Source organism: Apaloderma vittatum, unplaced genomic scaffold (assembly GCF_000703405.1).
Source record: "Apaloderma vittatum isolate BGI_N311 unplaced genomic scaffold, ASM70340v1 scaffold1515, whole genome shotgun sequence".
Classification (NCBI taxonomy): Eukaryota; Metazoa; Chordata; class Aves; order Trogoniformes; family Trogonidae; genus Apaloderma; species Apaloderma vittatum.
Window position 1 is genome coordinate 1088 of NW_009718538.1, and position 22652 is coordinate 23739.

Consider the following 22652-nt stretch of genomic DNA (forward strand, 5'->3'; position numbering starts at 1 on the left):
TTCCTCATTGGGTTTCTCTGAACTGTTAATGACTTTACATAATGTTATTCTTCATCTTTCCACCTGTCACCTCCCTTTCTTGCATCTATGCGCAGTGGAACTATCTTTCTTCTCTTTCTGTACCTACTGTCTGAAGAATGAATGAACAGTTACTCGTCCGGCTGCCAATTTGGAGTCCAGTCCATCAGGACTTCAAAATGTCTTTCCTAATTCTGCACAGTTACTGTGCTGTTATGATACTTACTCCCTGTGCATCACTTTGCATTTGCCTATATTGAATATTTTCTGCCAGAAATCATTCAAGATGGTGGGTTCTTTCTGCAGATCTGCACAGTTTTCTCAGTAAACAGTTTATGAATACCATCACGGAAAATAAATCCTAGCCTAACTGCTTCTGTGACCTTACTGGTAAACAACTTACTTTTTTGAGTTTTTAATGTGATTGCTAAGATTTTCTCCCCTTTTTATGGTACCAGTTAGCTTATTTGAGAGTTTTCAGTAAGAACTTTGCTCAAACTTTAATTGTGAAAAAACTTTTGACAGTCAGCCAGTTCACCTGTAACCATGCAGGTGTTGGCTCTTTCAGACATTTAACTAAGCTTGTCTGCGTTCTTCAGAAGTGATGTTTTATTCTTCCCCATTTATTGTGAAGGTAATATACGAGATGAAGTGATACAGGAATTGGACTCTTGGGACCCTATTCAGTGGGCGCTACTGTGCCAGTTAGGGGATTTTCACAGAGACAGATCTGTGAGCAAAACAGATTTTGGTTTTGCTTCTAGTGGTGAGGTACTGTTTACTTCCTGTCTAGCTCTGGTAGTTTCTTACAGACTGATACCATGTGCAGCACTCAGATTCTTTGAAATTAATTTCACATAATAGTTTTTGAAGGAGATAATTAGTATCAATTTCTTTAACCCTTTTCTCTGACAGCTGTACAAAGTAGTTGGTTACTGTTCCTTCTGCAATGTTTTAAAGTTTAATAAATTCCCTTTCTAACTGGTCTTTAAAAAATTCTTTTACTGGTAGTTGGTTTGGGGATAGAGTAGTCCATGGGAAAGATTGATTCCAGGATGGAAACCTTGCTAATCTCCTCTATAGATATTTAAGTAGTAGTATGTTTTGGTTTTTCTACTGTACATTTTTTTCTTCCATACTTCCACTTTCTACTCTTTTTTGAGTTGTTTTTACCGTAAACTGTTAATATAATTTGGCACAGTTGTTTATGGTATATATTTCATACTTTGGATGTATAGCATGGTTAGTGAAACGTGATAATATGATACAAACTATGCCTTTACAGACCACGTGCTGTGATTCTTTACATTCCAGCAGACTCCAGTATTCTACAAGGCATGAAAATTTGCAATATCGAGTGGAGTATCATTACAGAATGACTTTCCTTTTAATTTCTAACACACTGCATTCATTTAGGGCTTAACAAGATGCATTCATTATGTACCTATGTCATCAAGTGTTCTCCTGTGAGAGCTGGGTGGAAAGATGGGACAGTCAATAAACACTTTGTTGTTGAGTTTATTTACCTGTGAGGAAATCATGGATCTTCTGTCTAGCTTCCTGTTGCAACATGTAAAATGCTGCTTGAATTTATAAGCAGCGTCTTTCAGCCTTACTAGGAAGATAGAAAGCAGCTGAATCTAGACTGCAAAATACATATAACTTCAAAGAATTTTCTTTGCAACCAGCTACTGAAAACTGTAGTGAACCTGTAACAAAAACATGCAGCAAATGTGGATGCCTCCAAGAAAATCAGGCTTTGGGCTCTGTGCTAATGTACATTTATAGTCTTAGATTTCCACCTAGAACATTTGTTTGAGGAACAGGTACTGTCATCCATTTAATGAAATCTGTATTAGCTTTTGGCTTTATTTTTTATGTGAATACTTGTCTTTTATAAGGCTATTATGGTATTTGATTTAAAAAATGATTGATAGGGTACAACCCATCATCTCGTTTTCTTGGTGTGTGACTTACAATTTTTTTCTGTTCATAGCTCTGTTCCTAAGAGGTTTTAGCCATGACTAAAAGAGAGGCAGAGGAGCTGATAGAAATAGAAATTGATGGAACTGAGAAACAGGAATGCACTGAAGAAAGGTATGTACCATCTTTGATTTCTGGGGTCCTTAGGCTGTAACTCATTTATTTGTTTTCTTTGATTGACTTCAGATTTGTAGATGCGCACACTAAGTTTGGTTATTCACATTATTACTGGGTGTTGTGTAATGTTCCAGAGATGGCCATGGTTATGAAATTACAGGTGTTTTCTAGCTAGGTAGAAGAGGCAACTTTAAACTGGCAGAAGTGACTGGCTCAGTATGATCTCCCTAATTTTGCTGGTGATTGTTTCCACAGTTTTTCAGCTTTCTTGCTGGATACAAAGTTTTTAGTTTTCCTTGTGCTCGCTTCAGTTTTTCTGTTTCTTATCTAATCAAATGGTGGTTTTCATGAAGTGGAACTGGAGCTGCTATAGGAAACCAGTATAGTGGTATCATGTTCTTCAATCTTAATTGCACAAGTCCCAAACCATTTTGTTTATCTCTTGCTACAGTCATAGTAATTCTCTTCCTCTACTTTTCATGTCTGTAGGAATATGACTACATATACATGCTGCTCACCTTTCAGCTTCAGTGTATCCTTCTGTAATTGTGATGAATCTTTCAGTTTCTCCAGTCCATAGCTTCTCTGTTATACAGGGTCATTTTTTAACAGAGCAGAAGTTATGTTCTGTATCTATGGACTATATTGTTAAGGCCATTGAAACTGTAGATTCCTAAGTCTCATATCCTTTTACTTAATTGCCTCAACTTGATTTTTTTTTTTTCTTTCTAATGGTTCCCTCCTAATTTTCACAAATGTTTTTGAAAACACAGAGGGGAAATTAGTGTGTTGGGTAGAAATACCTGAGGTTGGTAGGGGGACTGCTCTTTGTGAACTGATTCAAAACCACTTACTAATTTCTTCGTGTTCCGAACTCTTTGTGTATATCTACTGCTTACAAACTGTGTATACTTTCTGATTTACTTCTGTGTAAACGTGGAGAGACTAACTTTCTAAGGTTGTTGTTAAGACCAGAGTCTCATAACACTGGTATTTCTAAATGCCTGTTCCAATATTGTCATCGTTTTGGTGCTGGACAACCATAACGTGACTAAAGTTTCCTTCAAGGTTCTATGTTGCTGTAGTTCCTTCTGGTTGGATCTTGCATGCATTAAGCTTATCATTGTGCTAACTGGTGACAACACATGGACAATTGCTCTATATGCGAGTGGAAGTTTTTTCCCTTCTTTTTTCCTATTTGTTAAGTTTTTTGTTGTTTTTAGCTTGAATATCTTTTAAATGCACTCGAGGGAAAGCAAATAGAATTAGTTTACGTGCAATTAATACTGTATAATATACTAATAATGACTTAAATCTCCTGAAAACCATGATCTAAAAATAATCTAGCATTTAATCTGGCATTTAAACTAGCTTTTTGATGGTAAAAGAATTGCACAACTGTAAAATCAAGGGGACCAAATCTAATAATTTGCTCTCGACTCAAGCCGTGAGTTTTTCTGCATGGTATTAAGATTTCAGAGTCACAGTTATCTTCTATATAGTTTACTTTCAACTTTTTTTAAGTATTTCTATGGCTACTGTATTAACATGTAGGTAATTATTTGTTGTATTGATTTGATATTTAAGCATCATTGAGCAAACCTACACCACAGCAGAATTTGTGAGTCAAGCTATTGACATCAATGAACCAATTGGAAATCTTAAGAAGTTGCTGGAACCCAGACTGCAGTGTTCCTTGGATGCACATGAAATTTGCCTGCAAGATATCCAGGTAAATTGGAAGGCTATGTAAGATTTAACCCCTTAATAAAGAAGTATTTTACGTACTTCAGCCCTTTCTTCCATTTTTTGTGGAACCCATACTTAATTTGGTATATTAATTACAGTTAAGAGTTTAATTTTTTGTCAGATTCATTATCAACAGACCATTTAATATGTACACGTTAATACTTTTTGGGATTCCTGGGGATAAGAAAGCAAAAAATTATCTCCTTGTAAGTGAAAGAAGAATGAGGGCAGTGATAATACCATCTTCTCTAGAGGTAGCTCACATAATTTGTTGCCTCCTGAACTTCCATGATTCTCATTGTTTGAGTATTAGTAAAATGAGAAGATTTTTGTACTATTCACGAAGTGAAAATACTTCAAGGTGTTGCATTGCTTTTTTTAGGTTAAAAAAAATGCCCCTGTAAGTGAAACTACCTTAAACAGAACAGAATGACAAGTTTCAAATTCTGATCAAATTCTGTCCCACTCCATGTCTACATAGTACTCAAAATATCTGCGTGCTTCTTGAGAAAATTTGCTGCAGATACTGTTTCTAAGTTTCTTACAACTCTGAGACTGATATGTATTTTTAATTTTTCTTTTCTTTTGTTAAGCTTGATCCAGATCGAAGCCTTTTTGATCAAGGAGTAAAAACAGATGGAACAGTGCAACTCAGTGTGCAAGTAATATCTAGGCAAGGTAAGCAGTTGTGTTTGCCTGTTGTACAGAAAAGATGTTATTGTAGGAGTGCTTGTGAGCAAACCTAATCTATTTCTAGCTGTAGAACTGAGAAAAACACTGGTAACATAGCTTCAAAATGTCTCTTTACTTGTGTGCCATGGTTATAAGGAGTAGTAATTAAAATAAATGTCGTGGACTGGTGCTATTTGAAATGGTTTTTGTACTAACTTCTTATTCATTTCTAAGTTAAAACACCCAAACCGCAAAACTCACACTAACTTGGATGAAATAGTGACAGTTAGAGTATGAGGCTTTTGTTAAGCGTGAGTGGTTTAAGGGTGGGTGGTTACTCATACCAGACAAAGTATCTAAGCAAGCAGAACATTTTTGTCTAGGTAGGTGGCAGTTTTAGCTTTGACAGCTAAGTGTGTGTGCTTCATGAACAACTCAGTTATGGCAGTATATGTAGCTAAACGAAAATTGGTGTGGAAGGCTGGGATTGCTATCTGTTATCTGTTCTCTTTGGATGAGAAGTCAGAGTAAACTTGTGACTGAGGAGCATTAACCAGGTGGGTGGGGAATCTGTTGATGCATGGGTTTTATTTGTAATGTCAGGTATGACGGGCTTTCCCTTTGTCAGATCTTGGGAATTAGTAGATTCATTGTTTTGCTTTTTGTTCCGTTCTCCTCCTTTTGCCCCCTCCATATGTCTCGAGTGGAAGAACTTGCCACCACTCACTGAAGACAACGTTCGTGTTGGGCTTTGGGAACAGCCACAGGTGTTCATTGCTGTATTTTCAAACAAACATTGACAGGTTCCTACCGGGGTAGGGTACCTTGGATTATCTGGTTTGAGTTATGTCAGCAAAGCAGATTAGCAGAGTTTGGGGTGCAGTGTAGATTAGACAGGAGAAAAGCCTTTCTGTTTTATATTAGAAGTGTTAAGACTGACAATTTGCATTTAATGCTGGATGTCAGGTGACTAGTGCTGAATCCTTGGTTCTCTGTGTGTAATGGGGTTGAACTACCTTTCTCGTTTTAAAAATAGAGATATCCTTCAGGCGACTAGAATAACGTGCCCAGTAACTTGTACGCAGTGCTCAGACTGCACTTTTCAAAAGGTTGCAGGTGGTTAAACATCATAGCAATTATCTTCCAATTTCTTTCTGTTTTTTTTTCTTTAATGTAAAACCGAGGTGCATGACTATGTAGTACAAGGACCTGCTTTTTTTCCCTCTCTCTCCGCTCCCTCCTCCACTCTCTCTGAAACACCTGACTATTAAGTACTTTGTATAATTTCAGAACTATCTTGAGAGCTGTTTTTCTGGACATGATACTTGACACTTAAGCAACTCATAAGAAATCTGTCAGTTGAAAGCAAATAAAATATGGCAGGACAGAATACCAGAAAACAAACAGTGTGGATATAAGTAATAGAAGGACAATACTTGGTTCACTAACAAGCAAATGGACTTTTTACACTGCAGTGTCCCTTTGAGCCAGAGGGGAAAAAACCAGCTTCTTATGCCATCCACATATTTGTCTTGTATGGATGAAGTAATGAAAGAGTCTCAGTTTACTTTTTTTTTTTTCCCCCAGCATGTATAATATATAGAACTCAGCTAGTAGTAGTCAATGATGCTAATCCTTGTGATGAATTGGACTCTTATTTCTTAAGAGAAAAGCTGTTAATGTCAGTTCAAGTGTCAAATTTTGAGTAGCCATCTGAAAATTCAAAGGACTGAATGCCAGCTGAAATATGGTCCATTGTAGTTCTTTTATAGCGTTTCATACACAGATACCTTAATATAAATTGCAGCAGATAAAATATCAGTCCTGTTTATCCTTTTTACTAGAAAGACCATTCTGTCACTACACCTTGCCTTGTCTCCTTTCTTCTGGTTTGAAGAGTGGAGATGTAGATGGTTTTCCTGCCATTGTGAGAACAGCAATTCGGAGTAGAGCCCTGTCCTGCGCTGCTCTGAACTAGGCCTTTTAAAAGTCTGTGGAGATCTGAGTAACTGCATTTCATCCTATGTTAAGGAATTTGAAGAGAGCTTTGATTTTAAAGACCTCCGTAGCAAATATTTTGGTCTGTCATTTTTTTTTAACCCATACACAAGTTATTAAGTTATATCTCATCCAGGCTTTCTCGTGCCTGTTTAAGTATAGATAATATCAGGTAAACATTTTGTCATCCTTAAGCTGTTATGATTGATAGGTGTGTGTTTCTTGAGATAATAATAAAATGGACTCTGATGCTACTGTTTGTTGTTTGGTTGGGTTTTTTGCTTTTTCTTTTTTAGAGAAAAGAGACAGGGTGGTGAGGAGGAAACTTTTCAGCTTGTAAATTCCAATGCTAGTGTATGGTATAGGTTGAAATCTTCTTTGGGAAAATTACTGAGATCGAAGATCTGGCTGGCAGTCTGTCACCTGAAGGAATCTTTTCCTGCTTTTTCTACTTCCTTAATCAACAGAGTAGAGGCAAGCTTGAATGGAAGTACTTGTCACACTTTTTTCAGATGAACCATGGGTGACAGAGACCCAGGACTGATGGGGCTAGATTGAGGGCAGTGATCTCTGGCAGTCATTGGTTTGAGCAATAGGAGGAGAGAAACCCGTGTTATGGAGTTAGACAGTGTAGGTTTGCTTTCTGTTTCTTGTTTACAAAATATGCAGACAGTCCAGTTAACCTGTCATTCAAGTAATTCACGTCCCAATGTGCACAAATTACGAGTCAAGATTGTGTTTGTGAATGAAGGTGTCTGTAGGTGCTGTTTATGTTGATTCAGTTCTGTCTGTTACGCACATCCAAAGCACACCTGCAAGATTAATGTTTTTGCAGACTGATGATGTTCCACCTACTTCCTAACAGTTTGTTGAAATGAGATGTTAGTGTCAGCTGCTTTGGGAATTTCTGAGCTTGTGGACGAGGCTGTACTATAGGGATTTACACAGACTTTGAGACTAAGTGGTGGTTACACACAACATGTTCTTTGGATTTGGGTAGCTAAAGTCTAAGTCATAATTCCTCATTTTACTGTGGTTTCTAAACTTTTTTTTTTCAATAACTGGTCTATTATTTTTAGTATGTAAAGGAACGATTCATAACTGTAATGAAACACATAGATTTACATGAAAGGTGCAGTTTCACTAATGTTCTGTCTTTGGCTGTGTTTAATACTAGACATTTCAAGGAAAAAAACAGCTTGCCTGTAGGTCAGACTTAACCCTAGTATATTCTCTAGCTTCAGGCAATTAACAGCAAAGGGTCTTGTATTGGCAACATCAGGACATGTTTTGATAGCTAACATCCTTGAATTTGTGTAGGTTTTGCACCAGTTTCTACATCTGGGCTGTGTGCCATCATCACATTTTGTTCCACAACTTATATGCTGTCCATGGAAGCCTGTTTTCTTATTCAGTAGGTAAAGGGATATGAAAAAAGATGCAGACAAACTCAGTGAATTAATGTTGATGTGGTGTTGCAGTAGGTTAGGTGGCAGACTGTTACTTCACAACATTTTTACTTATAATCAGATTCCTCTACAGAGACTCATCACTTTGATCTCCAGGTTTGCGTTATGGATAAAGCAGTAGGCTCACAGTTCTTTTGACTTGTAGTTATTTGACAGACAGTGAATTATTTTGTTGAGCAATAGCAAACCGTTATTCTCCAGAAGTTTTTTCCTTTACTTTATTTTCTGAAGATCAAAAATAGAATCTTAACTCTTCATGTTTTCCCTTACCCATTTTTCTCTGACTTTAAAACAAGCCTGTGCTGCACCTGTTAATCTTAGATGGCCTAGATAAAACACTCTCTTAAGGTACTTATTTGCTTTTTCTTCATGTTTGCTTCTTCATCTAATCAACCACTTACAGGTTGTCTGTATCTGTTTTCACTTTCTTAATTTCATATTGCTGCATGCTTGTAGTGGTCCCTTCCTAATATTTTTCTCAAGCTGAATTCCTTTTAAAATCTAGAGGAATACTTGTCTGAAAGACTTGGTTTGTTCTTACTTGTACTACAGGTAAGTACTCCATTTGTTTTCCCTTACAAATTGTGAATGGATTATGGTTTTAGCTTTTAAGATAGTCACAAAATAACACCTTACAAGATCCTGAAGTTATTCTGGCCATGCGATGTGCTGTGAATCCTACTTTGAACTGCCTAACACTAGTCAAGGTTTTTCAAGTCATAGTAAAATGGGACTTTACAGATATTGGTTTTTTTAATGTGCGGATATGTTTAATAAAAAGAAGTGTGGTTGTTAGTTGTTTTTATCATGGAAATTGCATGTCACAAAAATGAAAGAAATTTTTTTTTGTTTAGCGTATTATAGTGACAAGAGAAATCTTCTGTACAATGTCATAAATTTGGTGAGGCACCAGCTGGACAAAATACCTTTGCTTATGACAGAGAAGATGGTGATAGAAAGCATTAGTAGCATTAGTAGTTCTTCATTGCTTCAGAACAGATGCAGGCCTATCTTTCACCTTCATGGTCTAGTATCTTAAATGACAGACATAAAACCAAAATATAAATAGCAGATGAAGCCTAAACCGTGAAGAATTTTCTAGTTTTTCTTGCTGATGAACATGCTGCCTCTTGCAGGGCATTGAAGGAAAATACTAATTACTGTGTGAAGGTATATCCCAGAGGTATCAGAGAAATATTTTCAATGCAGAAGGAAATGCCTCTTGGATGGGGGAAAGAGGAGGCTGCTTGTTTTGGTTTTTTGAAGGGTTTTTTTTCATGTCTTTTTTTCTTTGATTAGGTATATTTCTTACAGACCAAAATACTCGTTCTTTATGCCCACGTGCTGAATATTCTGTTCAAGATACGTGAAACGGATCACCTAAATAGAATAGGAAGCTGTAATACTGGGGGAGGAAAGAGGGACAGCTCTATATTCACCTTACTAAAGTATATACTCTGTAAGAGAATATGCCATTCCAATTTAGGACAGAAATTGGATGATGCTTTTATGTCATGCTTCTTTCCTGAGTATGCTAACACCTATTAATCAAGCAACGATTTTGTCATATTTGCATCGGTACCTCTAAGTTTTGTGTTTTTTCTTTCTACACCCAGGGATAGAGCCCAAGTTGAACATCCTTGAAATTGTGAAGCCTGTGGAGACTGTTGAGGTAGTGATTGATCCAGATGCTCATCATGCAGAGGCTGAAGCCCACCTTGTTGAGGAAGCTCAAGTGATAACCTTGGATGGAACAAAACATATTACAACAATTTCAGATGAAACCTCTGAGCAAGTGACACGATGGGCTGCAGCGCTGGAAGGCTACCGAAAGGAGCAGGAGCGCCTTGGAATACCCTATGGTAATAATACGTGACTCTGTGTATGTGTGCACATGTGTTTGGGCAGGGGCTGGATTCTTTTCTTCATTGGGATATTGGTGTTTTTGTTCCAAGTGATAATTAATTTTGGTTATATACTTAACGTGCTCCAATACCTTGGAGAAGGCTTCATATGGTATGGGTAAGTACAGTGCAAATATCTGCATAAAAGAAGGCAAAAGAGAAGTAGAACTAGTGCTTGTAATAGTTATATTAAAATACTGCTTTTTGCTCCATAACCTTCTTGTCATTGCAATTTTTAGAAGGCAGCTTTGTTTTTTTCTCCCCTCAAAAATTTATATGTTAGTGGTAAAGCTCTTTTTCACATGTGTCTGAGTTTGAGCTAGGCTCAGTACTTGGTGGGGGTTGTCTCTAAAGATAGCGAAACAAATTGTTCATAGGCTGTAGTATGGCGTTAAATCTAATTTTGCATGGAAAGCCATACTTAACTGCAACATACTGGAAAAAAAGATGATTTGTAACTGAATATAAGTGTCCTGGTAGATCATCATCTCTTTTGAATTAATGTTGCTGTTTGGCAGGCTGCTAATTTCATGTTAGCTTAGAAAAAGCGTCTCTGAATGCCTGCTTAGGATTGATCTGAAACTGTGGGGTTTAGACCGAGATCACATTCAGGAGATTATCCAGCTGAGTTGCTTGTTGTACCTTGCAGAAATGTACCATCAAGGCATATTGAACACATGAAGCTGCAAAACTGGAATATATTTGTCAAGTGGAATATTTGGAACTGTTTAAGAATTGCAGAGAAGTCACAGGTCTTTGCAGGACATGTAGCTTGATATTTTGAACGTTGATAACTAAAGCAATGTCTTTTTCATCCCTTTTCTGTTGTTTTCATTGGCAAGCACATCTAAACAAAAATAGCATGATGAAATCTATTTGATAATCAGGGATTTGATGCAGAACATTTGAAGGGAAAAAAAAAAGAAAATAAATGAGGCCTTATCAGGAGCAGACTGGTATTTTTTCAGGATGCTCATGTGAAAGCTGTGTGTCAGTAGCCACTTGTATTTATTTCCTGCCACAGTTACAGTAAGGACTAGCATCCGTACAGTCAGCGAGAAGAAACCTTGCAGTGTACAGTGGGGTGATTTGCAGTGATTTGCCTCTCTTTTCCCAGACCCAGTGCAATGGTCGACAGACCAGGTGCTCCACTGGGTGGTGTGGGTGATGAAGGAGTTCAGCATGACTGACATTGACATCAATGCACTCAGCATTCCCGGGCGGGAGCTCTGCAGCCTCAGTCAGGAAGACTTCTTCCAGCGTGTGCCACGGGGAGAAATCCTCTGGAGCCATTTGGAGCTTCTTCGAAAGTGTATGGGAGATTTTTTTTTTTTCTGTGACTGATTTTACTTGTTGCTCCTTCTCCTGTTTGTTTCTTTCTTTCTTTCTGTGAAGATGAAAATCAATTATGAGTGGTTGTTTTTCCCTTATTTAATATCAACAGTAAAAATGAGGACATCAGTACAAGGTAAGAGGAGGGATTAGCGAGGATGTCTGCTATTAGGAAACGTGTCTGCTTACCGAACACTGAGTGCCTGTCTTTCATCAAACTATAACTAAGAGGGACAAAGTTGTGACTGATGATTACTCCTTTGTTGTAATAAAGATTTTTAGTTTGTGCATCTCCTGAATCTGACAGTTTTGTAATTAAATATTGATTGAGAGTTATTTAATGTACATCTCTGTGTCATATAGAAGTGAAGATTATTAAGCATAGGCAATGAAATCATTAGATTGTACACAACAAAACTGATAAGCGACGTGTTTGTATGTATGTAATACAGTAACGTGTATGTGCGTTTCAGATTTGCCACGCTCGAATGTGACTTGGCAGACTAAAAAACTAAATCCATCTCCATTGACATGATATAGCTAAAGGTTTTAGGGGGTGGAGAATGCATAACATACCTTGAAGTTCACCATGTACATCCTTTTTTCTAAGTTGAATGACAGACATTAAATTTCTCTACTCACAAGACCATGAACTATGTATGTCTATTGCAAACTGATATTGTATTTTGATTTTATTTTTTTTTACCGCATGTAATAGGAAGTTTTTGATCTTCAGGTGACTTGAAATTTGTCTAATAAATAAAAACTTACTTTTTTTTTTTCTTTCTTAATTTGCAGATGTGTTGGCTAGCCAAGAACATTCTGGAGAAATAGCAACTGTTACTATTGATCAGCGTAAGTTTTTTCTGCCAGCAGTTAATTCACACAATTAACTAGGTTTAGCACTATACTTTGGTTCAGCACTATAGTAGTGCAGCATTTAGAAAATCACTCAATAGTTTTCCTTGGTGAGAAGAACAGGATGTGTTTTAAAATTCAAAGCAAAACATTGTGTTTATCAATATTTTGTTACTGGCTGAAAGGAGGTGTATAACCTGAAATGTAGAAGTTTCTAACTTTCTTTTGGTTGGTCGGTTTTCCACTCTCTTGAAATAAGCTGTCTAGGATACATATTTGAGGTCTTGAGTTGTTCTGTTATTTTTAGGTTGTATATTGCATTGATAAGTAGATACATTAAAATATTAATGATTTCAAAAGAAAGCGTTTCTGAAAATTGAAAGGGAACGTGGAAGAGAGGACTTACTTAGAAACCAATAAAAGGGAAAAATACATTAACTTTTCAGCTATTTGAAACTCATTCTTCCAGCTGAAGCAATGTCATCAATTATTAAAACGAATCAATTTTCAGAAGACTTGTAAGCAGCTTCTATGTTAAATAGATAGACCGTGTGTTACATCCTGGATTTGTGTCTAGTTAAAGCCACCTAGAGGGGAGCATTTGCATCCTCTTACACCATTGCAATAGAAAGATATTTAATTGCTGCTTGAATAGCAGGTACGGAGGGCCGTACAGTGACTGTAGAGAAAAGTGCGTTAAGGCAGATTGTATGGGAACAGCATAAAGATGAAAACAAAGGCACGAGAGGGTGGAAACTTGTAATACACATGGTAGTAAACTAAAGCTGTTGTTCTGTCTGTAGTGTGGCATCTCTGCTATGAGCCCAAACCCACAGTTTTCCCCTGAAGGCCTCAGAAGTGTTTGTTATTAGCATTGTGACTTAGTGTGTCTTTTTAGCAAAGGAGTAAACTAGCTCCTAGATGTTATAATAAGGTAATAAATAATATATGCCTATTTCTGTGCCAGCAATTTATAATTGATGTTCTTCAATGTTCTGTGCTTTACAGCTGTGCAGATTATTCCAGCATCAGTACAGCCTGCTACCCCAACTACCATTAAAGTCATCAACAGCAGTGCAAAGGCAGCTAAAGTGCAGAGAGCTCCGAGGATCTCCGGGGAGGATAGAAGTTCCCCTGGAAACAGAACAGGTATCCTCTCTGTTCTCTTCAATGCAAATGCAGTGAACACGTATTAATTTGAATTGCAGTTTTGTAGAATGCATCCTTGGCACTCTGAATGTGAGATTTGCAGGAGTCCGTGTAGTATGTGGGCGACTGTGGCTACAGGATACATCACAAGCACACGCAGACCTGACCAGCTGGTTGTCTCACGCTGGCACAGTGTTAATGTGGTGCCACATCAGCATTAGCTTTTGAGTCAACCTGTAAATAAAATGAATAAACTTGTTTCTTTTCCTGGCATTTAAGTCTGTCCTCTGAAGCCAGTGCATATCATTTATGCAAGCTTTTAACTTCTCTCTGCTTTCCATTTTCAGAAAGGGGAGAAAATGAACTGCATGTTGTATAGTCCCAGCATAGCTACTGCTTGATCTACTTGTCCCCTTCCTGCTCTTCCCCACTTGATTGGTGACTTCAGAATTTAGCAAGCTTCAGATTTCTTGTTTTATTAAACAGGTGCACCGTCTTGAAAACTGCACATCAGATCTACAGTACTCTCTGATTACTAAGAACTCATCTTGATTTCTTGTTTTTTTCTTGCTGTCATTTTTTCTTTGATTCTCTCCACTATTGTGAGTCTGTTAAATTCATGCCTCAACTTCCCTTTGAGTTTTTACTTGTTTTAAACTCTTCATAAGAGTCTGTTATGATGTCATTCAGGATTCCTAGGTCAGGATTTTATCGACTGACAACAGTGGGGAGTGCTCTGTTTCCCTGTTTAGACAGTAGGTCTGCTGTCTGTATCTCATGTTGATTTAGGAATTTAGCTGCCAATACTTGAGTTAAAAAGATATCTTAATGATTGGACTTGAAAGATAATGGCGTAAGCTGAACTTTGGGTGTGGGTTTTTTTCTCGTATTTCATGCTGAAAATTGGAGACACCTATCTTTTTAAAGAACAACATATGTTTGTGTGAATACCTGAAGAGCAATAAGCAGTTCTTGCTAAATCTATTCTATTTTAAGGATAGATATGTGTTTAAATCAATGTGTAGTGTTATATAATATTTTTTTCTTAAGTTCTAGAGACAGGTTTATAAGAAATATTATTTTCTTTCTGTATTCATTAGTTCTTTTTTTTAGTAGATTAATACAGGTGACTTTGCAGGAAAATGTTTGCAAAAGAATAATTAGAATAAATTAATTAATTGCGAGTTTTCCTTCCATCATATAATCTATGTTGGTATGCTTTAATATGTTGGTTGAAGATTTTTTTATCTATGAGGGGAACATAAAAAGGGCTAATTGAAATGGATCTTGTTATTCCTATTTCAACAGGAAACAATGGTCAGATCCAGTTGTGGCAGTTTTTATTAGAACTCCTCACTGACAAGGATGCTCGGGACTGTATTTCTTGGGTCGGTGATGAAGGAGAGTTTAAACTGAATCAGCCTGAACTGGTTGCACAAAAATGGGGACAGCGCAAAAACAAACCCACGATGAACTATGAGAAGCTTAGTCGGGCCTTGAGGTAAGAAACTTTAGGAGCTGAGCGGACATGAAATGATTTGCTTCCGCTTGGCTATTTTATTTTTAAGTATTATAATGCAAGACTAGTGGCTTTTTTAGTAAGGAGATAAAGAGGTCCTCTGAAGCTACTCCTTCCCAGCAAATTGTGCTAGTCTTAGGGACAAGGTGTTTTATTTTTCTGTAAAGAAGCTAGTACATATGAAATATGTACATATATACATATGAAGTATGAAAACATATTTTCTTGTTTTCAGGATTATTGAACACTGACACAGTAGTTAATTTGAGTAGCTCACATTTAGAATATTTTTTTAAGGCATCTTTGGCATTTATGCTTTCAGTAGTGTGCCAAACAATATTGATTGTTGGTGAAGCATACAGAAATACATGAGTACTCTCAATTATTAACTTATTTTTATATTCTTGCAGTTTGTGTTCCTCTTTCTCTTGTGATAGTATAAAGCAGATACTTTCCTGTAATTATGTATTTGTTTGAAATAGTTTTCTGTATGTAACAATTTTTTTCTATATGTAACAAAACTTTTTCTAATTTCAAATATTCATTGATTTATTCCACTATTCTTATGGTAGGGATGTTAAATTGAAAAATGCAGTTGACGGGTAAGTTTCAGCAGTTGTGATTCCAACACAGCAAACTTTTATTATCTGAAGAAGTGGAAGCATTTCATGTTGCCTTCATTCTATTGAGATTTTGTAGTTTGTCATTAATTAAAGGGACTTGTATTATTGAATCACTGTAGGTGGTGTGCCTGAGGAGGGGGAGGAATGCTACTATCTGGATTTTAGAGGTTGTCGGTTTTTTCCCACTGATTATTTTGGCCTCTGGTGTCATTTGAAGATTCATCCAAGTTCTCAGAAGTCATTAAGACTGAACTTCTAATTTCTTATTCTGATATGGTTAAATCTGTTTCTCTTTATTGTTCAAGAAAGATATTTATTGCCTAATCCTGCAAATTATTTAAGCAGTTTTGGGAACTCTTTTTATATGAGTGAAATTGCATATTGGTTGAAGTCTGAGATCTGAGAGTTATTCTTCAGCGTTTCCACTTTTGGCTACACTGTTTTTTCAAAAGGAAGTGAACACATCCAGCATTGTTTAAAAAAAAAAATCAGCTTCTATTTTAAAATACCTCTGTCTTTTAGGGAGAGTTTAAGTAACATCAGTATGCATAGTGCTCAGTAAGTACTTTCACTGGGGAAGATTGACATCTAGAAGACCACAAGTGGTGTAGAGTCAGGAGAGAACCAGAGCTCAGTGTGTCACCTACGTGAATAGGAGGCATTAGAAGAAACTAGCAGGCATCAGATCCACAGCTTAACTTCTGGTTGTTGTTTAATTTCTTGAGGCACGGTATTTTATTTTGTGAATTTGAGAGGAAAGGGAATAAATTAGTGACAAAGAAATATTTTGAAGAATACTAGGTATGGAAAGATGCAACTGCTAGTAGGTCCTGAGCTCCAGATCATTGAAAGCAAGGAAGAGCATCAATACATGCTTACTCTACTTTCATCCTTTTCCTTAGGTGCCCTCTTTTGGTCTGTTGGAGTCTGTATTCTGTTTGTATTCTGTTCTAGATACATCTCTGTGTTCTTGTATGGCTGTTCTTGTGTGACTTACATATTAAATTAGAATGTTACTTTTTTCATAGGACAGAATCCCTCAGATGGGAAGAACCTCAGAAGGTTTCCTCTCGCTCAGAGCAGTAGAGTTGCAGTAGAGCTTCTCTTCAGACTTGTTTTTTGCAATACCATTCCCATATTTCCAGCCTGTTTTTATGAATCTATGTGTTTGTGTACTGAAGGTGTATGCGAAAACTTTCAGGAACATAAAAACAATATAACTAATGCTAATGTTTTTCTGAGGTTTGTCAACAAATGCCACAGAAGATTTCAAAGGCAACTGAAGAACTTTAGAATAACGTTCTTATCACTTGGATATTAAACAGATGTCTGCACAGTAATTTGCATAAATTGCTATTAGAGAAGTTTTGCATTTACATTTTAGTCACAGAATTACAGAAATCACGTTCCTCAAAATGTTGCCGTTTTGGCAGCTGCATCAATATTGACGTGTTTTCTAACACTTGAATGTCTGAAGGGATATTTAATGTCTCTTGCTACTCACATGATAAACACTGTTTCCACACTGAAGTGTTATTAAATGGTAATATGTTTTGTTTACTAATGTAGCGAAATTACTGTATCACTTGTCAATTAATAGAGAAAATGATGTTGATATTTTTGTGGAGTCTGCTGGATTTTCAGCTCAGCTGTAGGAAAAACAGACAATATAGAAACTAAGGCAGGGTAAAAAACACAAGAGTAGCTTTTTTATGTTACATACACCTTGGTGTATTTTCTAAAATAAACATTTGCTTAGTTACTCAGTAGGGAATTGAGACTCGTAGAAAAATAATTCATCTCCTCTGTTGTTCTGAAGTGAAGTTTTCATGTGACTCGGGACATTCCAGTGACTAAGGCTTTGTAAGCTTGCATCGGTGTTTGTTTATTTTTAGCTTTCTGTGTTTTTGAATAAGCAAATCCCGTAATCAGAAATTCATTCAACATAATGTTGAAGACAATCCTCTTGCCATATTGCCTCTATTCTAACTTGAGTGATTCTAGCATGAAACGTGGGAAATTTGCATGGGTTTGGGCCTTTGCATAAATGCAGCCTAACTTCTTCTGGTCCTTTTCTGATCATAGCAGTAATGCAGACTAAATCATTTAAATATTTTCAGTTTTGCAAAGCATTTTTCTACAGCATTATTTGAGACACACATGATTATGCGATGAATTAAATGCTTGTGCAGAGTTAAATAACTTTTTAAAAAGAAAATTTTGGCCAGTGACACTTGTCATACGCTATGGCCACATTTTACAAACTCTGGCTTTCTGCAGATGCTTTGTGTTGACCCAGGTGAGCACAGCTCCCACTTCTCCAGTTTCTCCATGTCCAGTTCCCTGCCATATTTGACATGAATGCCTGCCTGGTGTTCCCACATGGGAAGCTATGCTTTATTTCTCTAAGCTATACGGTATTTCGCACATGAAGGATGCACCGGGATATCTCGCATCCTTCCCCAATTCTGCAAGGCTGTAGTTCAAAGCTGAACAGAAATTGTCACCCTCATTTGTACTTCATTGGGGTGATGGTTTTGAGGAGAAGAAACTATGTGATTTAATTGGTTAGGCTGGTTGGTTTTGGTTCTTTCCCAAATTTGTCACAAGCTTGTTAAGTTCGTCAAGTCCAAGTTATGTCCCAGCCCCTTGGGATTTCTATTAATGCCTGCAGTGAGACAGAAGCAGTAACAAAACTGTAAAATTCTAACTTCGGTTTTACTGGTATCACATAAAGCTTTATAATGTCTTGTTACTGCATTTCTGCCCCATGATAATTCTTTTGTGGCACTATGTAAAAAGTATTCATAGTTAGAGAAGTCACTTCTGGTTGTAAATAAAGGCAAAGGATGTAGCTGTAAACTATAAAAACACCTTAAACCCACACGTTTTTGTAGTTTTACTTCCATCTTCAAAAACAATAAGGAGAGAATGGGTGCTTTAGTATCATAGAAACTACAGTGCTGGTTCTCAAACTGTTTCCAGCATGAACTCTTTTCCTTGGAAAAGCAGAAATGAGTAAAGAAGGCAAAGGACAACAATGACATGGAAGGCAACATTTTCTTAAGGCAAAGCACTATATAAAACTTATTCCCCTCCCCTTGAGCTGTTTTTAAACCGCTCCAAGACTTTCATTCCTGTACTCGTGCTTCCAGCTGCATATAAAATAATTACTGTATTTATTTTTTTTTCTCCTTAATGTTTGAAGGTGCAGGGACAATTTTCAGCCCTCTTCCCTTTTCTCATGTAAGAAAATGCTTAGACAGCATCTTGGTATGTGAAATTATGTGAGAATCGTGATGAGAAAAAGATTCATATTTTGGCTTGCGAGTGACCTTAAGTAAATAACCAATATATACGGGAGTTACAGATGCTGAAAATGTACGTTGATTTTTAACTTTTAATTTTGTTTCTGTTTTTACAGGTATTACTATGATGGAGACATGATCTGCAAAGTGCAAGGCAAGAGGTTTGTGTACAAATTTGTCTGCGACTTGAAAACCCTCATTGGCTACAGCGCGGCGGAGTTGAATCGGCTGGTGACAGAGTGCGAGCAGAAGAAGCTGGCCAAGATGCAGCTCCACGGCATCGCCCAGCCTGTCACAGCAGTGGCGCTGGCCACGGCGTCCCTGCAAACGGAGAAAGATAACTGAGCACTGGGACCTGGAAGTGGGAGCCCGAGGCCTTTCCTGTATAACCAGAGCAGCTGCTGCTCTTACCTTGGTCAGAATGGGAAACGCCTTTTGTTCCTTGACAGTACAATATAAAGCATGTTTTTCTATAAAGAGCTGGGACTCGTGTAAATTTGGATCTTTTAACAGCATATATTTCCATGTAAGTTAAGGGATCACCACGACTTCTGCAACTTTGAGTCAGGGCCTCTGTGGTATGCAGTCTGAAACTGGTAAGGAAGGTTGAACTGGTCAGCCCTCTGTGTCCACAGCCGTGCAACATAATTCTTGCAGCGCTTTTAACAAAAAAAGAAGTTCCTACATAGAGCAAGCATGCTGATCAGTTGTCTGAACTCGGTTCTTTCCAGTCTTTTGTTCTCTGCTGAGCTACCAAATGGCGTTTGGTGCTTTCGAAGCTGAACATGTTCATTATTCTCATTTAATCACCAAAAGACATGTTAAATGTTACAGAGCATCAGATTCTTAAAACAGCCTTCTGTGTTTTTGAGCAAAGGAGACTAAGACTAGACCGAACTGAAGATCAGTGCTGAAGAAGGAGATCCAGGTTTAGATCTGGCTTGGGTGAAAAGCCAATTTTGAGTATTTCATTGTAATATGTAGATAATATGCATATACAAGAGCAAGTATTTGCCCATTTGGGAAAACATGGTTACCACTGGCCACTTGGCAAAAAGCAAAAATAAACTTCTTCCCCCACTACCACCCCCATCAGGTGATTCGAAAACTTGAAAAAATAGCCCTTGCCCAAAAAGTGGCTTGTTTTGGTGGGGGGAGGGTTTTAATGCTCTGATCTGCAACGTCCTTACACCTGCATGTTAGTCAACCTTAGGAACTGAAGACTTAAGTTAATCACAGTCAGTAGTCCCTGTTCAGAAACAAAACCACAAGTTGGAAATAGTTTTACAGAGAACTGAAGTTTGATTTCCAAACTATTTTAAAGTCTGACACACATTAAAATACAAAGATTTATTTTTTATTTAAAATATAATCTCTTTCTCAATTTCACGTGATGTTTTTGAGGCTTTGTAAGCCAAATGCATGCTCTAAAGCTGGGTGCAATTTGAAGTCTGAATGATGAGTAGAAATAATTGGAATGTATTCTGAATTCTCAGCTATGGATTGTACTTCATGCAAACTTATACATGCAGTAAAACGTGGGCTGCAACTTTTGAGCTTATGTACTGATACCTATTAGAAGATTTCTTTCAATGACTGAAAATGGTGCAGTTTGAGGTTTGCTTTTGCCCCTTCATGTTAAACAGAATATTCTGTTACCATGCATTTTTCCAGCTTTTTATAAGTGAAACCCCCTCTGGTAACACTTAACAATTAAAATTCAAATGGATAAGGGTACACCTTTAGTTCTGTGAGGGACTGAGCTACTCATAAACCTTAAATCAAAAGTGCTTATTGAGTGATGTTCTAAACATTTTATATATACATATATATACACACACAGACTGAGTAGCAAGAGTGCTGGGCTGTTGCTCTTGATCTGGAAAGGAACGGTCATACTTGCAGGCAGACAGCAAAGAGCACAGAAAACTCATGTTTGTTTTAAAAAGTTGAGAACAGAGCTTTTTGTTTATAAGCGGGTGTTCATCTGGAGATACTTTTTGCTGAACTAGAAATTTTGCACGTAGTTACAGGCTATTTTTTTCATCACCACAATTAGAATTTTTTTTTTTTTCTAGATTCCTTCAGTAACTCATAATACTGCTTTCACTCTTGAGCTCTTGAAGCAGTCTACTCAGCGTGCTGGTTTAATTTTGTTTTCCAAAAAACTCTTAAGCCCTGAGCAAAACACGTAGATGTAGATGTGTCTGTCACGAGAGGTCAGCCATCAGTCCCTCAATTACTGCGATGGTCTCTTTTCATCAGTCGGCATGTCTTTGGGGTGACTCATGCTAAGTGATGCAGGTTTGCTCCCCAAGAATAAAAGCAAAGCTGCCAGTTTGGTGGCAGCAACCACGTGTGTGACACCGCTCCGTTGCTAAAGAGAAGTCCAGTACAAGTCACTAGTTTTTCTGTAGCAGTTTGTGAGAGGCCTTTTTGGTTAAAATGTCAGCTTTCTAGATCAAACTGGAATGTGGGAAGATAAACTAGCAGCAAAATTGAAATGCAGCATTAATGCTTTATTCCCCTGAACGTTCTTGTTACGCAGTAAGCCCCTTGGGGGAAACTTCTGATACCACGCTTTCTTTGTAAATACATCTTGATTGTTTTGCAGCTTTTCTGTAGGTGTGATAGTCCTTTGGGTTTCTTGTTGAGGGATCATGTGCTTTTCCACCGTGTTCTAATTAGTCAAGAAGGAATCTTTCAAAAAGTATAAAGTCACTGTTGCATTCTCTGTGGTCAAGGGAGAAATCTGTGACTAACTTGACGTCTTCAATAAACTAAAAGATATAGAATATATTGTCAAAGGTTGTTCTGTTGCTGCCAGAAGAAAAACACAGAGTGAATATTCCCAATTTTTTGTAAAATGGAAGGGTTTTTGCATACTTTTTACTCTTTAAATAAAGACACTTATACTCTGCTAATAATTATGTATTTCTTTTGTGTTTTGCATTTTTTTGGTAATTTTACATGAAACAATTATTTTCTATTTTTACTCTGATAAAATATTTGTGCATAAAATGTCAATATAGTAAAATAAAAATGTTATACAGCTTATGCCTGTTGACTTCTTAATTTTTCAGAAAGTCATTTGTAATGTCGTTTGGGTGCAGCCACTTTAAAGGTGAATACAGGCATGTTATTCTCATTGTCAAGATCACTAGCTGGTTACAGGAAGAAGGCAGACTTATTTTCTGAAAATGCATCTTTGTAAGTCTGCACTTGGTTATATGTTTCTACTTTTAAACTGGAACTTAGTGTCCTTCATTAATGTAACAGCTTTCCTTGAACATCTTAATTCTAAATGTCACAGTGGTGTTTTGTTAAAAATAGCGATGGAAACTTAATAGTTGGACAAAATGGAGCCCTGTAAAATAGGTTTATACATTTAGGAGTGTTTAAATTGGAAAGATTCATGTTGATCTGTAATCCTTGGACTTTGTTTTGTTTTTGCAAATAGCCGCGCTTCGTGTGTCCCGCTGACTCCGTTGTTAGTGTTGTGCTTGCTAAAAGGAAGATTTAAAGGAAAAAAGCAGCCAGGGAGCAGGTTAGGAAAGCAAAAACCTCGATAGAATTAAATCTGGCTAGGGATGTCAAGGAATGTCAAGGACAACGTACAAAGATTCTACAGGTTCGTTAGTGATAAGGGGAAGACTAAGGAGAATGTGAGTCCTTTCTGGAAGGAAACAGGAGACTTGGTTACCTAGGACCTGGAGAAGTCTGAGGTCCTCAGCATCTTTTTTTTCCTTGTTGTGCACCGGCAAATGCTTCAGTCACACTGCCCCAGTCACAGAAAGCAAGGGCAGGGACTGGGAGAACGGACAGCCCTCTGCAAGAGAAGATCAGATTTGAGACCATATAAGGAACCTGAAGGTGCACAAGTCCATGGGACCTGATGAAATACACCCATGGGTCCTGTGGGAACTCTGATTTTTGAGATGTGGCATTGTGGT

At 37.3% G+C, this 22652-nt stretch overlaps 1 protein-coding gene across 1 annotated transcript; it reads left to right on the forward strand.

The window, feature by feature from the left end:
* Positions 1 to 2035: 2035 nt before the first annotated feature.
* GABPA (GA binding protein transcription factor, alpha subunit 60kDa) lies at positions 2036 to 19358 on the forward strand. The gene is made up of 9 exons (XM_009870268.1): positions 2036 to 2115; positions 3706 to 3850; positions 4461 to 4545; positions 9623 to 9868; positions 11028 to 11222; positions 12041 to 12097; positions 13109 to 13249; positions 14558 to 14750; positions 18816 to 19358. Exons 1-9 carry the CDS (start codon positions 2039 to 2041, stop codon positions 19042 to 19044), a joined length of 1368 nt encoding a protein of 455 aa, XP_009868570.1. The 5' UTR covers positions 2036 to 2038; the 3' UTR covers positions 19045 to 19358.
* Positions 19359 to 22652: the final 3294 nt, after the last annotated feature.

Excerpts from the sequence above, each read along its gene's own strand:
- GABPA (XM_009870268.1), top strand. The coding sequence starts at position 2,039 with ATGACTAAAAGAGAGGCAGAGGAGCTGATAGAAATAGAAATTGATGGA. Across the intron at positions 2,116-3,705 it reads CAGGAATGCACTGAAGAAAG|CATCATTGAGCAAACCTACA; the intron begins GTATGTACCATC and ends TTGATATTTAAG. Across the intron at positions 14,751-18,815 it reads AAGCTTAGTCGGGCCTTGAG|GTATTACTATGATGGAGACA; the intron begins GTAAGAAACTTT and ends CTGTTTTTACAG.